General features: G+C 37.3%; 1 protein-coding gene across 2 annotated transcripts in view; it reads left to right on the top strand.

The window, feature by feature from the left end:
• The window catches only part of LOC135681152 (tensin-3), a 101086-nt gene that overhangs the window by 62987 nt on the left and 19085 nt on the right, over positions 1 to 19014 (top strand). For both annotated transcript variants that reach the window (XM_065195459.2, XM_065195457.2), the window contains exons 21-22: positions 8235 to 9317; positions 17153 to 17285. In XM_065195459.2, coding sequence (XP_065051531.2) covers positions 8235 to 9317; positions 17153 to 17285 — 1216 coding nt within the window. The remainder of the gene's footprint in view (positions 1 to 8234; positions 9318 to 17152; positions 17286 to 19014) is intronic.

Genomic DNA, 19014 nt, shown 5'->3' with positions numbered 1-19014 from the left:
ACATTTTACAGTAGGTAATTGTTAAAAAACGATTCTAAAATAAGGACAATATTGAAAACAAAATAAAAAAGAACATTAAGATCCTCAATTCATCCAGAAATATTTGAACCTCGAACAAAATTGCCTTGTTTTTAAAAAACGAAAGTGTACTCATTGAGGTTGTATTGTGCTAGAACGGTTTTTTCATTTGCTAAACGGTTTTTATTATAAAAAACACATTAGTAAAGATTTGGGCTCTAAATTGCAATTTACAAGCATTAAAGCTCGGTAAAAATTAAGGCTTTCCTATAAAAAAGAATTTGTTTGATAAGAACTAAGCCATTAGGCAGCGCAATTTCGGCACGAAACACAAATTTATTTACAAAAGCATTCTTTCGACAGCTCGGGCTGATCGCCGTAGCAAGGAAATATTTGCAACGGATTGAGCGGTTTATCTCAATCGCATTAATCCTTTAGTTCAGCATTTAGAGATGAAAAGTGTACTTATTAGATTACGGACAAGTTACGATATCCCTATAGAGAGATTCGACAGCGTCGGTGCCCTCTCGACCTTATATATGTAATCGTATTCTATGATCAAAATCTTAGGCTTTTCTCCCAAACTTATCACTTCTCGCAACATTTCGCTCTGTTGTTTTTGAAAGGACGCTGTGTCTGTTTCTTTCAGACCATATAACTGTGCAAGCTTTGTGTCAGCCTCTTTGCGAGAACGAGGGTACTTTTTTCTTATCAAAACCACTTCCATAAAATGTTGAGGAAGAGAGCCACCTTAACTTTCCCATTTACATCACTTTCCTTTACATCCAATTATGACTTTCTTTTCTGTCTCCTTGGTAGGTGGTGATTTTTCTTCTGAATTTAGTATGGAGGGCCAACAAGTTATGAAATTAACTAAAAGATTTCGTATCTTGAGATTATCCTTGTATTTCCGTTTTGGACTACTGTTTTCTTTACTTCCCCACTTTGCCTACCTTTTCGTGTATTGTTATGTTGTCTCAAACAAGATTATGTGACAGCAGCACCGAGTTTGAGGTCATTGTCAGTGCTTTAAATGTTGTCTTGTGAATGATCAAGTTATAGCTAAATGTTTAGGGCTTGTCACAAGCACAATCACAAATTAATTACGTTTGTTTGTGGTTGTAAAGCTTTTTTCCAATAAAGACATTCAATGCAGAAGCAAAGCGTTATTGCTTTGTCTAGTCGGTTCCCATTAGCGCACAAGGTTTTTGCTCACATTTGTCCTTGTGCTTTCTTGCAAGTTAGGACATGTAGGTCCCAAGCTTTAGGAAGTGAAGGCATAGTGGCAAACCTTGCTCACAAACGCATTAATTTTATTGTATTGATTGTATATTTTGTTAGCACAAATCTGTTGTTTGTAGTTGACCTATGCTGCCGTGCGTCATAATCACTGATCTATAAAAAAGACTGGATCGAGCTTCCCATTGTCTCGAAACACCTAAGTTTGAGGCCCGTTCAATTTCAAAAGGTAGAAGGCCCCAAAAAATAGCGGGAAGCCATTCTTCAAAACCAATACTTCAACGATATGGATACGCGAGAGCTGCAATGCTGTGTGTATGATTGCTGAAAAAGAACAAGGCCAGAGCAGCTGAAAACATTGCTAGGGGTGACAGAGAAGGCCGTCTCCTCGCATGGGCTGTTCTGGGGCCCTCTTCTCGGATGGCGACACTCTAGTCACATTAGAAGCTCGATCCAGTCTTCTTATAGATCAGTGGTCATAATCAATAGCCACTGGATAACCGTTTCTGTCAGGCAAAGGCCCGGAAACGAGTTTGAGGGTAATACGTCACTATGGATGCGACTGTCCGTGTAAACCCGAAGACGGAACTGGACCCTAAATCAACTAAATCGGGGCTGTTTTGTTGTGTTGACTCTCGATATCAGAATAATCCAATGAAATTTGCAAAAAGATCTCAAAGAGCATTTTCACCGCCACCTTCAAAGCCCCCTTGCTTCTAGGCCTATAAATGGCGCATTTGTTAGTGAGATAAAACTTGGGTAGTCGAGAGAGCTTGGCAATTTCCTTCGAACCTTTTCGAAGCAGCCCTTATAAAACGTCTTCGACTGACTATTATTTAGGCTACATATACATTGAGCCTCTGATATATTTTTACTATTTTTTATGAATATTTCTAGAAATTTTTTTGCTTTGGGGGAAATCTAGTGCGTTTTGAAGCAAAATGAATCATAGTCGAGCAAAGGTTTCTATCTCCTGCTCAGCATCAATGTATAATTCTACATGTCTTGAAGCTGTGTGAAAACTTGATGTTTTAGGGGAGAACTGATTGCAAAATTGGCTGGCAATTAGTTTGTTTTTAAATTGTTTCTTTCCACATTAGGATTTTAATGATAAGATTGGGCTAGGTAAAGGCAAAAAGAGACATAAAAGCGAATGAATATTAATGGAAAGAAAGCAAATTGTTATTTACATTTACATCTTAAAAAATGTGAACTGTTAGAATGGCAATTTTGATTCGTCGTTTCAAGATTTCGTTTAATGTCCTGTTTCTTCAGCTTTCGACTAATAGCTTGCGCGTTTCTCTTCCAAAAGGCGGCAGTTCCCTTGTTAGGGTGACCTTTAGGTGATAACGATTTATTTATTTCCTTCCTCTAAGTAAATGTGGAGATCGCGTAAACACAGTTGAGTTACAAACAGAACTGAACTGCATTTGTCCTTTGAATTCTGCATTTGGTTATATATTTCCTTTCTAGGCTTCTAAATCAGCTGATTTTTTAATTTATTTCATTTAAAAGGGCCTCATTACTTCCACATGCTATCAAAATGTACGTAGAATAAACCTCTTGTCCCCCGTTTAAATCGGGACTTAGGCCTTTTGACAAAACCCCCGCGTTTATTCCATTTAGTACGATAAGCAATCCCCAAGTGACGCTTTTACATGCGTTCTCCTATGGTTTTTAGTGGTTCACTCTGTTTCCCATGTGAATATAATTTCATGCGATGTGCGGATAGTTTTCTTTATGGTATCATTTGTGGTGCTGCTTTCCTTCAAATGATTCCCCCAAGAATGCATTGAGCTATTCTCCTAGGCATTGTTAGACGAATAATAGACTTTCTGTGATTGGAATTTAAAATTTTTGAAAAGGAATGCGTTTTGACCTTGGAAATTTATTTCATGTTTGATTAAAACAGACACGTCTTCAGTTCGTTTATTCATTATTCTAGCATTCCTGCAACAAAGTTTCTTGGACCTTCACTGATAGCTCCGAAGCACTTTCTAGGCCATCTCCTCGTTGCCAGTTAATCGTTTTGTGATACCTCCGATAGCTCCTCCAAACAAAACGCCTGTGTAAAGAATTTTTCCTATTTCCCTCACCCACTCATCACGTTCTTCTTCGTTTGCAGCTGCAAATGTATACGTCTTCTTCATTCTGTAATTTCTTATTTCCATGCTAAACAGGCACTCAAGCCCTTGAACATCCTTAGGCAAAACAATCGAATTCCATTTGTAACACTCTGTCCCAGTTTGTATCCTCTTGCACACTCTTGTCAATAAAAATCGTTTGTTTTTTGATGTTTTATTTTCGCCAAGAAAGATCTCAAACTTTCCATCCTCGTATAACACGCAATATTTCTTTTTCCAGCATTTTCCATTTAGACCAGAACTTTTATAAAGCCAGCCACTTTTACTCGCCATCTTGCGGGAGCATGCTTTGTTTATGTTGGAATTTACACAGCTTTCCCTTTGTATTACCTCTTAAAAGGAACCTTTTTAATGCCATGGCAACACGTGCATCTTTGGATGAAGTTCTCGGGGATAGTTTTCAAGGTGCACTAAGTTAACGCCCTGAGGGTTGATGTAATTACTTTTACCTGTAGGTTAGCTGTTAGCTGAACAGAGGTGTAAAATGAGGGGCCATTATTTAAATTTCGATCAATAAAGGCGATGATATTTACTGTTTATTGCTGTTCATCAGAAATTTATTACGGAAATGTTATATGTTTCAATTAGATTTAAAACAATACACTAAAAATGTTCATCATACTCTGATTTTGGACTTTGTTCTACCATCTTGTAAGTTTATATATCGTTGTTAAGTATAGATTATTTAATGTTAGTTTTTACAATAGTGAACCCACACTAATTATGACTAACATGAAGCAATATCAAGGATTGCATAAGACAGTTCATTTACTGCAAAATGAGCATGCGCACTTGTTTTCAAGGAACCAAGTTTTGATCAAATTTTTGAATTGTCTAGTATTTTGTGCTGTCTTTATTGATTCTGGGAATGAATTCCAGATTTTAGGCCCTTGAAAACTCAATGATCTGATACCATTATTGGTCCCCCTGAGTCTTAAGATTCCGTCCACATGACACCTTTAACCCACCACTGCTCGATACTGTCCTCTATTTGTTTCTTTCTATGTTTCTTTCTATGTTTTATTGATACTTCGCTAAAATTCCGTAGAGAATGCAAAAAACGAATATAAAACCCTTATTTGTCTAGAAAACATCTGTTGCAGTGGCGTAACGCAGTTTAGAGCATCTATGTTCAATAGCTAAGGGTTTCCGATCAACAGGGGGCCCTTAGTTTTTTTCTTATGTTTTTGAGACTTAACTCAAGTTTCCCTTGTTTTAAGAAGGTTTTTTAACTGCGTGAAAAAGTATTATTTTCAAATATTGCGTTTGACATGCGCTACACATTTGGATTTGACTTTGTTGCAGTCCGATCGTGCCTTCAAGTCAAGCCATTTTGTGCCATTTAATTCCCTTTTCACGTTTCTCCCTCTTTGCTGTATATATCCATAGTCAAGCAAGAATCATCAATTCCTCCTTTCTGTGTAACTGCAACGGTTTATTCTACACGGCTGGGCAGAGTGTGTACCAATCATATCCAATTCAATATAACCGCCCGACTTAAAAACACACATGATCAACCCCTTCCCCCTAAATAAATAGAAATCATTGACAATTATTAACTCATTGGTACCAGTTTCAAGCAGAATTCGACTTCCTTGTCGCAGTTAAAAAATTATAAAAAAATCAGTTGTATAGAGCCAAATTTGACATTATGCACGAGTATTTTTGTGTTCCAAAATAGGCCTTGTCCGCAAAGTTTCTTATACGCAGCTCCACTTGCTGATTCAGAACATTGCACATGGAATCGATTGGTTGTATCCATAAATGGTTTTTTAGCAAAGGAATTTAAAAATTTGTTTCGTTTCAGTCCATATCTTATCGCTTTAAAATGTTGGTAATTGTGATAAATCGAAAAAATGTACTTCCTTGCCCATCAGGTTAAAAATATTTGGTATGAAAACGACCTAAGCTTATTGGAATAGAACCACTTTTTCCATCCTTTTCTCTTGACTAAAAGAAAGACTCATATGTGTTTACAGCCTCATGATGAAAATGGCATAACTTTGTCATATTCATCAAAGATTACAATATACATTTACAGATGATGCTATTTTACAAAATTACTATTAAATTTACAATACCACTGAAAAAGATCTCAACCAAACGCATTCTATTTGTTATAACGTGCAACACGATTTAAATATGAACCTTGCTTCGAAAAATGGAAAGTGCTAAGCCCACACTCGGCGCCACTGACGTAAATTCTAGTTTTTTATTTTATTTTTCGAGTGGACGATTTGATTGTTGTAATAGGTTAGGTGATTTCCAAAATACTTTGTTTGTACTCACGAACTTGTTGTAAAAACCATTCAAAGTATGGCCGTGTTGCGTATGTCTCAAAACGAATTGGGGTTCTAGAATGGTGTGTAGACACTCTTGTGTTAGGAAGGCTTAGTTGATTCAATGCGGCTGACAATGTTAGATTCATTACACAAGTAAAAGAAAATGCTTACAGTTAAAAGCGAATGATTCGGATAGTAGGCTAGATATCTAAAAATTTCCGAGGGACTAAGCTCTAAACGTAGTTTGCGCATTTGATGGTGTTTTTTGATGTCTTTTAAAATCCTTTTTGAAGTCACACATTGGTGGTGTAACTAAGTGTATTTGTGTTTCTTAAGTTGGCATGTTCTGTGGACAAGAATTTTAGCCGTTTCCGTAACGGTGAAGATTTTGTGGAAATTTTCCGTTAGCGATTTATTTCGGCTTTTTGAACACCGCTTGACATATGCGCGTTTTTCATTTTGAATCATGGTTTCTTTTTACGTTAAATTTCTTCTCGAATACATCACAGCAAGTCACTTTTACCGCCGCATCTTTGATTGCTTCGGTCCACTCCTTGCATTCTTCCCGGCTAAACGCAGCCCATACCATCTCATCTTTGCCTTTGCACTGCCTGTGGTCTATCTCCACGGAAAACAGAGCATTCAAGTCTAAAACACCTTTGGGAAACTGGATTGATTTCCATCTGTAGCAGGATGCACCAACGAGCACCCGCTTGCAATCCTTTTTCATGTCCAACTGATATTTCGGCCTCTTTGCATGAGAGCGCGGCTTACCATATATCGATAACTTTGCGTCTTCATACAGGACAAGGTACCTCAATTTCCATTTTTTGAGCAATTTATTTGAAAAATGCAAATAAACCCATCCACTTTTTAAAACAATCATCATCGAAGATCTTTCAGTTTTCAAAAATATCAAAACTTTTGAAATTGCAGACTTCAAAGTTCCTGCTCGCTTGGCTGTGTATCGTGTGAAAACTTGTCCCTACTACATTCGTCTCTCGTGATTGCGTTTAAATACTTTCTTGGTCTGAAATGGCTCTTTCAAAATGACGCACTTACATGCCATACACAATGATATTGTTCAATGGTGGTGCGAAGTTGAATGAACGACTTTGAAAAAAGCAAATATTTAGTAGAGTTTTTAATCAACTATAAATGTGTTTTTAGATGAAATGTTACGTTTGACCACATGAAAAAAATGGCTTTTATGGCGATGAAAAGAAGAAAATAATTAGCCTTCAATACACTGTGTACCTTCTCTTACAGGCATACAAGCTTCTTCCCTAAGGCTTGGCAAAAGAATTTTTATGAAACATTTTACTTTATCCGTAAGCCTTAAAAAGAACCATAGAATATCTCTGAAAGTTGCTGAATATTTTGAAAGTTAAAGGATATATGGCCAGTGACAGAATCGAAGTCTGTAAACAGGTTTTATAGTCCAAATTCAGGAATTCTAAAATAGAACTTTGTGACATCATCAGTCAAGAGTCCTGGGTCGTCCTTAACTACTCTGCGCAAGTAGGTGCGCAGATCCCATTTGCCGACAAGGTTGGTGTGCCATCCCTGATTTTCCGACAATTCTGAAAATTTGCCAACGAATCTCCCCGGCATGGTTGAAAAAATTGACAAAGCTCCCCGGCAAGTGGGCATCATACCCCTTCCCCGTGTTCTTTGTATATTTTCTTGTCTTTCTCCGTCATTTTCATTTAAAGGTGATGTCTTCCCTCAGTCATCTTTCAAGTTAACCATAGTCTATGTGTTAACTATAGCCTTTGTTTGATCTCCTCCACAGAGGCTATTGTATAGGAAGTATATGATTGTGTAGCCTTTGCTGCGCATTCGTAATCGAGGATTCGCTGAGAATCCAGCCTACATTTCCGATTGTCTTGACGTCCCATGAAAACACTCTTTATTTTAACAACAGCCTGGCTTGACATTATTTTACTGATTCCAATAATAAATCCAAATGATGAATTCCTAAACTCAACTGGGCGATCTAATCGGGAAATTTATGCGCTGCCTTATCCGTTCAACCAGGTTTTTTAGTAATGCTTGAGTGATCAGTGCGCCAAATTAGTTCATTGAGGTTCAGGCTTCGGTTTAAAAACATTGCTTAATTTGGATATATTATACTCGTGTATTTAATAAAGTACTCAGTTAGAGTGCATTTTCACAAGCTATTGCATGCTTGTGAAAATTGCATACAGTGATTCGATTGAGGAAGGGGTATGTGTTCATGTGGCCATAGCTCAGTAAATTCAAGGGCTAAATGAATTTGGTTCTGAATGCATGAAATTAGAAGCCTACCTTTGTAAGTTCAAGTGAGCTTTTGCACCTGCCATCAATATTGCATAATCCAGAACAGATGCAACACAGGCTAATTCCAAAGTGCTTTAACCCAGGCAGGATAGCAATATTTTTTTACTCTATTTTCCATTGTAAATAAGATGGAATTTACATTCTGAATTTTATAAAGATTTTGCTGAATGTTGAAATGTCCACGCTACTGGGAACAAAGTTTCAATTTATATTGTTTTTTTCTTTTCAGTGCCTCGTCATTTGCCAGGACCAATCAATGGCAACCCTTATGCACTTGTAGATAGAAAATTATTTGGTGGAAAAGGCTGTTCAAAGCAGCTGCAAACGCAGGATTATAAAATGTCCACAACAGCACCAGGAAGGCAGTCATCTGATGTTTCCAGAGGAATTAAAGACCTTGATAATCTACTTAGCGAGCTAGGCCACTTAAGCGCCACTTGCAAACGTGAAAAATTTGTCGATAAAGACGAGAATTCTAATTTTACCAGGAACCCGAATGTAGCAAACGTGTTACCTACTATTCATGTTGTTAGCTCAGAAAACTTGAATGCAAAGACGAACGGAACAGTCGAGCCTTACCGTGTAATTCAAAATCAAATCGAGACCGAGACTCGAGTTAAGCCTCGTTTGCCTCCTCGAACCAGCAGCGTAGGGGCTGTTGATCGTCATGCTGGCGGAACCCTAAGAAGAACAGTTTCAGACGCTACCACCGAAGAATCAAGAGTACTTCATGCTCCTGTTATAAGAAACCAAAGTATCGGGTCAGACGATGTTTTCAATTCAGACGGACCTGTATCACCGGCCATCAGTGAAATGCTTGATGAACTTGCAAAGTCGCCACTTTCTCCGGAAAACGCTCGGCGGTTCTGGCACAGCAGGCGGCCTACAAACTTGTCAACAAAATACGATAACGTCAGTGAGAGCTCATTCTCAGAGACCGACGAAGAATCGGGTGAATTCCGCCAAGGTCGAGTTAAAGATCATGTTAGACAATTTAACCGAATACTTTCGTCTCCTGATCCATCTAAAGTCGGTACTGGTGTCCCTATGCCCGGACTGGTACAAGGTATAAACTATGAGGACAAGATTTCCAAATATAATTCCCGGTCGCTTGCTCCAGGCCAATGCGGACCTGCCCCTGACCGGTTGTATATAGCCGGTAGTCCCCCGAAAAGAATTGTATATGATCATCAGGTGCAGGTTGGAAATCCGGATGCCCCGCAAGTTTTTATTCCGGCTTATGCGGACAGACCGGCGGCCTATTATTTGGAAAGAGCGAGAGCAGAGCATGAACAACGTCATTTAATGCAAGGTGAGTCAACTCCTTTCTGTTTTTTTGAGAACCGTATTCTAATATTACGTTTAGAGTATATCCATCTTGTTTTAGTGTGTAGAATATGATTGTTCTGCAACTCTTTGAGTTTCACGATTATTACGATCATCAGTCGACCCTGACAATGTACTGCTCAGTCTATACTTCATCACGCACCCCTATCTATGTTGCAGGTTAAAAGGAAAACATTAATCTCCATTTTATATCTGTACTTTGTGCGATGGTCCATAGTGAGAATCTAACGGGTCTTGAACCTGAAGCAATTACTTCAATTTGTCCTTGATTTTGAGCGAATAAGGTATTCATCGTTTTTTTCAGTTTGATTTTCAACAATTTGAGCGAATAAGGTGATTTTTCAGCACACTAAGAGATACTTCATGCACACAATTTTTTTTTAATGATTAGCCTTAGTATCAAAGGTTGGCCCAAGGTGGAACTTACCTGCATGACAATACGAAAAGATATGGCATGGAGTTTTCAAATTCCCTTATATTGGAAATGTTCTAAAACTCACCACTTTCTTCTTAAACATACAAACTCGATCCATGATAATAAAGGTGCGTTACATGTATCTCTTTTAGCTTCCCTTTGCAATTCTAAGGACACGCAAGTCCTCTGATGTTGCCTATAGAGGTCCGCTACAGCAAAACTCTGATCAATCCCATATCAACGCTAGATTTGTTTGGATATCACAAATGCCTTGGTTCGTTTTTGCTTTCATTCAAAATGAAGGGAAATAGATTTTTTAGGCTGTGAGATGAGACAAGATTTTTTAGACCCCCTTTGTGTATTCGGAGTTTCCCCTTGTTGTATGTACCATAACTGTCTCGTTTTGTCACTTTTCCTTCTGGTGCCATCATTACCAAGTTTTCGTTGGTAATAAACTGATGCACTATAAAATCATCTGCCCTTTTGGCACGATAAAATTTCAAAGCAATGTTTCTTCTTCACCACACAGATGCTAATTGTTTATGCTTCGCTCATCCAAATATACCGTCTTAGCGCTAACTTTTGGGCAAAATTACATTTAAATGACCTTCTCCAATTTGTCAAGGTCAGTCTCCACTGGGTTAGTGATTTATCCTTCAAATATAAAACGAAATAAGCTGAAATGCTTAGCAGGCTTTAAACTTTATCAGATTATACGAAGTCAAGTCGAACCTTGCGGGACATTCACTTTGTAACTTCGTACCGTAATTCGAAGGGCTTTTACTAAGTACATTAAGTTTCAATTTTTTGTCATACGATCTTGTGATATAATCTGCACATGATATTATCATTATCTCTATTGTATTAATTTAATGGAGTCAAGTGCTTTAATTATTAGTGTGCTTCAACCAGGGGGTGCTCTGTTACTCTTTCTAGAAAGTGCCTCAAATTATACTTTGAAAAGGCGACCGTCAGTTTTTGAAGTACCCACGAGCCGATTTTTTACCCCATGTTTGTGCTGTCTTTGAACCAATGAAATGACAAGGGGCTGTCTCCCAGTAACGGAACCTGTAAATAACGCACACTTTCCAGTTATGGATACCCTTTCGATAGCGGACATCTCTCACTCCCGGACACCTCCCAGTTGTGTTCGTTTTCCAGTAACGGAATCTCTAAATAACGAACACTTTCCAATACTGGATGGCTTCCTTTAGTGGTCATCTCCAAAAAACCGGACACCTGCCAGTAATGGACACCTCCCTGTAACGGACATTACCCAGTAACGGACACCAAAATTTTATCCCAGTATCTCAAGTAACCTGTGTACAATGGGTACCATCCTACAACGGACAAAAACCCTGGTTCTACTGAATTTCGTGATATCGAGTTTTCATATAGCTCTTTTGATACACCATCAGGTATTTTAGATAACTGATATTTTCGTTCAACGCCGATAATGTGTTGCCAATTCAACAAACCAACTGTATGATCTAATCGAATGCGAATTTAAGATTAAATCAAGGGTCTTCTGGGAAAGGATTTACTGTCGATATCATTGCGATTCGTTGCAAAGAAATGAATTTTTAGAAGGCCTGTCTGGAAAATGATTGTTGAAGTTTTCGCCAAAACTACTTGTCGTCCATTTTGCTAGAGTTGGTAGTTTTCAAATAAAAGACATTACAATTGATAAAGTTTATCATTCTCCTCATTCTAGCCATACATAAAATTATGAGTAACAGCAAGACAACACGAAACTGTGATAGACAAGGCTCCCACGTTAGGGGCCATCTTTAAGATTGTTTTTAACGTAACTCTTGACTAGTACCCAGACTGTGCGGTATGATTGTTGCTGATCGCCATCCCAGTTAGGTTTTCGAAACTATATTTACACTGATAGAATTTTGTTTCCAATTTATTTTTTGCTTCTAACTAAAGGTGAATAAAATCTCAGTGTTTTGTTCATAGACGGGCGAATTCATTTGATTCGTTCTATTATTCTTTCGACAATGCTATCGATGTTTCTCGTATTGTTCGTCTCGTTGTGGAAAGTGATTTGTAGTGTCAAAAATGACCATGATGTACATTTAGTGCACGAAACCGGTCTTCTCTTAAATTCTGAAGATCAATCGGTTGCCTTTCGCTTCCCCTTTTCGAAGTTTGGTTTTGGTAATCTCCACTAAATTTATTATTAGATAGTTCGTTAGGGTATCGATTTTTGTAGCAAGTTACCCAATCAACTTGATCCAACAAGTTTGAGCAAGTTGTTGATTGACATGTTTCTTCTACGATTATAGAGCAAAATATTCTATTCTTGCTTATAAAATTTTTCTATTCGTCAGAAAATTAAGCGTGAATTCATTAAAAAAATTTCCGAAATTGATAATTTTTGTCCGAAAAATGTTTTCCAAAAATCTAATGTTCAACATTGATAAGTCGAAAATTTTTGCACTTAATTTATTGGATATTGTTATCTTTAATTACCAACAGAAGCATTTTCGTACCTTTTTAGATTGAAATTTAATAATCTTTTCCACTCGTGTCATGCACCCGTAGTTTTAACAACAATCTTGTGTCTTTTTGGAAAACATTCCCTCGTTACGTGTGGAATTTCATACCAGCATCTTCGCATCGAGTTTCCTGTTCATGCTAAATGTTACAGCAAGCGCTGTTTTCTCATATATTCCGCGTGAAGTCAAACATGACTCTCGGCTGTAATACAGTGAGTACACAGCCCATTCCCCCGTCTTCCCGCTAGCTTCAATAGACTCAAATTTAGCGAAAATAACAAGTCGAATTGATATGGGTTTTTTCTATTGAATCACTACCGAAATCTGATCTGTGGTGAATAGGACACAGATTTTCGCAAAATTGCAACGTGTTTGAGGCTGACCGGCACAATTGCGGATAACTTTGTCGACCTCCGTATTACATGAAAATTAACTAGGGATGTGTATGAATGGTTTATGCCGAATTGTGTTGAGGAGGTTCGTATGGCCGATGGGTGCGTATTTCTCTCTCTTTCTCCACTTAGGGCACTAGTGACTCTAACTTTTAATTGCACTTTCATTAAGTGACCTTTAATGTGCACCAAGTTCAAAAGCCTTTGTCATGTGTAGTTGGGATCTGGTAGTAGTGGACTGGCAAGTGCTCAATCTCCGAGGTTTGTGACAATTCCGAAAACCTAATTTTTATACTGATATCATTTCAACTGCAATTTTTAACTCACATAAACTTATGGCGTCAAACCAAGCACTAGAGTAACTTTAATCAGCATAAATTTCAATTCACTTTACTCTAGTAATCATTGCACTTTACTATTATCTTATATTTTAATTTCCTTTTCAATCATTTTTAAAAACACTCTATGATCTTGATCTTCTTTGCTTTTTACACATTAACTAGTATTGTGAGCTTTTAAAAAGATTTCCCTCGCCAGTTTTACCAATTTTGAGCTTATATTTAATCCAGTTTGTTTGTTTACTTAGGTATTTTGTATTTACCGTAATCAATCTGTTGTTTTCAGACCTTAGATCGACTTTCCGCGTAAACATCGCCTATATGTTGAATTTCTCTTTTCTGTCGTGTTTTATAAGGTTTATATGTCACTAGGTGTTTAGCAAATATCAAGGTTTTGAGTTTGAAATATATACTTAATTATGACTACCTCAAGCAGGTATAGCCATTAACAAAAGGGGTGCTGTAGTTTTGGAAGTATGGTTAAGACAAGGAGGTTTTAGGCCTACTTGAAGCGACAGAAAGCAAGGGAGGCCCATTTACCACAACCTTTATACCTTTCTGTCACTCTTTCTTTGTCCAAGTATCTGGTTCGTTTGAAAAATTTTCCAGAACATACAAGGCAGTTTATGCCTCTGCTCCTTCAACTCTTTAATGGCTTTCAATTAGTACACGAATTCAAGTAATGTTATCTGAGTGCTAAAATGCAGATCGAAGTAACAAGGATGTACATTCAAACATGGTAAAATTCTTGCTCATTTGCCTTTTGTTTGAGTAGTTCACTTTCCTTTTAGAGTCGCAGTTTGTATACATTGTCAAGATAAAATCTAGCAACATTTTCATCTCACTTGGGCATAAGGCCAGTTGCTTGTTTCTATTAAAGGAGCTTTCTCTGTACAACTTTGCTTAGGCTTTAATTTTAGAATGCTGTATGTTTCGCAGTGCTTCTTGCTGTTTTGCTACCTGTGCAATTCCACAATGATTTTCTCTTTACAACTCTATGCAGTACGAAGCTTTAAACAATTGGGTACATTTACGAATGAATATGCCCTTCTCAAATTGAAAAGTACCAAGATTTTAGGTTTATGGCAACAGTTTTATGGCCCATGTTTTGAATTCCATGTCCATATCACGTGCGAAATTTTTGTGTCGCGTTTTTTAAGACTTGTGCCCGCAAAAGATTGAGGGAATTCCCCCACCTTAGTGTGCCGATGTGCTTGAACTAATACCCTTGCTGCCTACCAGGATGTCATATTCCTATGCCCCTTTTGCCAAATTGCTCTCCCTCCCAATTCCATGCCCCCAGTCTCCACCACAGCGTCATCACAGACTTCAGTCTGAATCAATAAGAACGCAATTCGTGCCACTTGTTTATTTCTCCAAAATCTGCGGCACCAATTTCATTAAAGGAATTCGAGTAAATAGTTGCTTTTATCATGTAGTCTTGCAGATGTTCTACAGAAAATCGTGCGCGCATTCGAAAACATGTCATTCCGATTGCAAATGTTGGCAGTATTTGCTATTAGTCTCTGTAATTATTTGCATGTACAATTAACTGTTAGTTTCATTTAGCGTTGAGCGTTGAAACACGAAACCGGCGAGATTCGACGAGGGATTTCTAAAGGCTTAGAAATCTACTCAATACGAAGCTTTACCCGACATCTTGTTTTTTCTAAGGGTATTTCGTCAAATTTATATAGCTAGGGGTCCTTGTTCAAGTCGCCTGGCAATGAACCCAAATTTTTTTCACTAATCCACATGTTCGGTGACATGCATGTTTAGCTAAACATCTACCCCCCTCCCCCATCCCCCATTTTAAGTTGGTGCCTATGTACTCTAATAGAAGATATCAGCATTGATTTGAGTGGGGCTTAGATCTTATTTTTGAAATTACACTCTTTTATAAGAACTGGTAAATTGAAGTTCAGGCTGGCTGCTCGTGTTTTGTTCGAAACATGTTCTTAAATTATTATTGTGTAAGCAGTGCAATTGCGCTCTAGGGAGGTCTTCAAGCCTCGTTAATCAACAATGTGAAAGAGACATTCTTTATTTGCCGAAAAGTTTGAAAATTCACATGAAACATTCGCCAAAATTACATTTAAAGTAGCCAGCCTCGGCTTGTTGAGAAACTTTTGACCAATTTTGAGGCTTGTGTTCTTGTAAAAAATGTCTTATCTATAAGAAAAAAGGTGTTATTAAAAAGATATAGCAGGGTGTTTCATTCTAGGCACAAGTTGATTTTCAAGCACCTCGCATACAATACTTCGATTTCAAAAGAACACCCCTTCTGTAAGGGTGTGTTATAATTTCTAAGCAACAGATAACGAATGCACTTAGGCCTTCTTCTTTAATGCAAAATAGCAATGCGCATCCCTAAAAATTTCAAAAATTTCCTAGATAGTATACAGTTTTTTGAGAATATTTTATTTTGTAAGCTGAGATCATGTTTTATATTTAATTGCTCAACATTCAATGCATTTTTAAGAATTTTGAAATTTACGTGACCGGAAAACCAAAGATCAAAGGTGATACCATATTAAACCTTGTGATCAGCACATGTCTCCACCATGTTCGATGGCGCTTTTCTTTGGGTGTTTTTCCCAAGGTACCCTCTGTTTTAGCTTATACGTTCATCTCCGTGCCATCTTAATTGCGATAAACATCTCCATGTTACATTCATCCTGTTATTCTTGTAATCTGCAGTTTTATTGAATCACTTTGTTGAGATATGTAGCAACTGCTGCCAGTCCCCCGTAATTTCAATCGAACTGCTGTAGTGATTAATATCATTTACTTTGCTTTTTACCTGCAAAGACGGGAGCCAAAGGTCCCCAGCATTAGAAAATGAAAGTATTAGTCACATGTTTGTTTCCAGTCCCCCTTGATTCAGAGACCCAATTTTCTCACGAACAACACAATGAAAAATTCCTAACTGAAGATATCGTCAACTTTAATACTTTCAAGTCGATTCGTTTGTATAATATTCTTGACAAAACTGCACGATGCCCTTGTTTCAGAAATTGCCAAATTCTATGTTTGCCACAAATTCTAATATTTTTCCTGTGAAAATATAGATTTCCTTGCTAGTTTATGTAGTGTGGTTTAAGAGCCGGTTTCGTGTAAAAAGATCATCAGTTTGTCCAAAATATGTAGTCATTGAGTTTATTTGAAATGGGATTCATATGATAAAGAGAAATTTGTGAGGTCGTTGCTGAGTTGAGATCTCAAATAAGCCTGTTATAGAAGAAGGAATTGAAATTTATTTTTCAAGAAGACGGCGGCTGGAGGTAAACTGTGTTTCTTCTTGACACAATGACCAATCCTAAAAGCTCTTCTCCTTGCTGTTATCAATGTTGCATGCCTGGATTAACTCTTTTTTTGCTTGGTTAAGAAACGACCTTAAATGAACGGAAATGTGTCGATTCCGCTGCTGCTAAGAGAAAATATTAACTTCGATTAATGAGATTGCCCTCCGTAGCGTGTCATATTAAATTGATTGGAAGGGCGTAACTTGCCTTTTCCCGGATTTTTTAATTATCTTTTTTTGCATTAATGTATCATATTAGTTTAATGCCTTTCTTCGAACCCGCCGTCTTTTGTGATCTCATTTTTTCTTATGCAGTTCACAATCTCATTTATATATTTCCGCTAAAATTATAAAAATCCAGTTTGAATTTTCTCGTTTCCGCAACTTTAGCTTTCTAATGAAATGAAAAGTTTATATTTTCCTTCTTTTTAGTTATATATTAAGTAATTAAATGAGTCTGGACTGAAAATTAATCATCAAAAATTGTCTAGATTCAATTGGCATAGCCCCAAAATTGAGCAAATTTTCTTTGTCGCTGAAGCGATGACTTCCTTTCCCGCAAATCCCCTGCGGGCTGCGCTCGTGTTCGCGTGGCTGAGTTTTTTTGGTTTGCTATCCTGTTCTTACAGGGCTGATGGGAAGCGGAGCATCGAGTCTTTCTTCTAAGCATCAATAGACACCCTAAGTCTCATTCCCTTTAAATGGGATTTAGGCAAATTGATCTGATGTCCCTATGAATCCGACAAACGCACCTCCATATAGAAACATCCCTCACCACCCCCCACCACCCCTCATCCCCTGGACACAACCATGAATATGTCTTAAATATTTTATTTCCTTTCAGGAAGCAAACTGAGTAATGGACACGTCCCAAGGGACAAGGCATCCAGTCTTTCGCCAGAGACCCCGCTTCATGTCAATGTCCACAGTAACTCGCCGGAGTTTCCAGAAGAAGCAAATACGGTTGAAGATATAAGGTACCTGAATTTTGAATAATTGCTGTTCTTAATGAATCATGTGTTTCTCTAATTCCTGGCACACCCCAAAAAGATCATTTATTGAATTGCTTGAAGTTTTTTGGCAAAACCACAAATCTTGTTTTAATGCGGGAACGGAGATCTGCGCAAGACTTTGGAAATTAATCGTAATATCTTCAATATATCTTCAATGTAACATCAATTTCCCCTTGTGAAGAAGGGAACACTTAACCCCCCTAAATTATTGCGATTCTCCAGGGCCAAATAACGATTCGGGATTTCAATAACGTGTATTTTTTGTCAGTTTTGGTCATGTATGGTTTCTCCCCATGTCAGCTGAAAAACCTTTGAAATTTTCTCTACTTGTCTACCTTTCGACTTTTTGGCTTTGAAAATATTATTTATAATTCCTTTCCAATTATGCAGCCAAATCATATTTCTATCATATTTGCAATATTTCCTGTAAATTTCGGCATTTTAACTTTTAATCTTCTATCCCATTGCATATGGTATTGAAGTTTCGCAAAACAACGAAGGAAATATTAAAAGTTTGGTATTTTCTTATCATTTTTGGTCAAATTTCTAATCCAAATATTTGGCTGATGCGGTAAATCAGATTTTGCTCCGTTCGCCACAGATACGGACATTAATCAGCCAAAGAAAAACCGAACAGGCGTTTTTGAAAAATTTAATACGGCTGAAGATAATTTCCTTAAAAGTTTATCTGGTCATAGAAACGGAGCGCTTTGTTAAAGAATTATGACTATCCATTTTGCCGAATTTGAGTGTGCTGAACGCCCGCAGGTATGGGCATGTTTGAGGTCGTGGCTAGATGAAGATTCGTACCATGCTAGATGAAGCTTCCAATTTTTAGCAATTTTTGAGTATCTTTCACGAGAACACGTAAATGGCCAAAACCCAATCCTAATTTCTTCAGATTCTGGGTCGTATATAAAATTTTCCATAGAGAAAATTGATTTGAGAGTTTAGAAAGAAATCTCAGACGAAACACTATGAAGAGCACGAATCATGTTTCAAGTTTGGTTTAGTTACAACTAAATTACGAGCAGTTAACAAATATACAAAATATCAGCGCTAGAGCAAATGTCCTTAAGGGGAAGTTTAAGAATACAATCTTTTTAAGGATGGTTTAAGAAACACAGTCCTGGTGCTGCTGTGTAGCAACATTTAGACTTGCTGGTGAATATTCAAAAACATAATTTTACAATCAATGGTAGACTCTTTATAGAGAAACCATGCACTGCTCCACTAAAAACAATCACTTAAGGCCATGATGCTACCAACCCAGCCAGTAAATCAATGGAATGCCATATTCTGGTGATTTAGTGTTTTTCTGCTATTCAAAAGAGTAAAGAAACTTTAATTTCATGGAAATTTAAAAAATTTAAGTGCTGTACCAGTGCAGAATATTTTCTAGTTTTCTGTTTAACAAAGAGTGTATTTGCTACAACCAATTCAATTACTTTATTTGTCATTTTAGAGTCTCCAGTTAATCCTGTGTATACTCTACAATCATTCATAAAGTTGCTAAAAATTCTATATTTCAGACAGACACTATCGTGTTCAGTATTTCAGTTAGTGGAAGTATTAAAGATGGCTGTAATAATGTGGCATTATCCATTGTACAATGAATCATGATTGTTATATTGATCTTATTTTCAATATAAAAGCAATATTCATAACCTGGAGGGAATCTTGTATTACGAAA

The sequence above is a fragment of the Rhopilema esculentum genome, chromosome 12 (genome assembly GCF_057945365.1).
Source record: "Rhopilema esculentum isolate cy_ngs chromosome 12, ASM5794536v1, whole genome shotgun sequence".
NCBI classification, from domain to species: domain Eukaryota; kingdom Metazoa; phylum Cnidaria; class Scyphozoa; order Rhizostomeae; family Rhizostomatidae; genus Rhopilema; species Rhopilema esculentum.
This window is presented reverse-complemented; position numbering and strand designations above follow the sequence as displayed.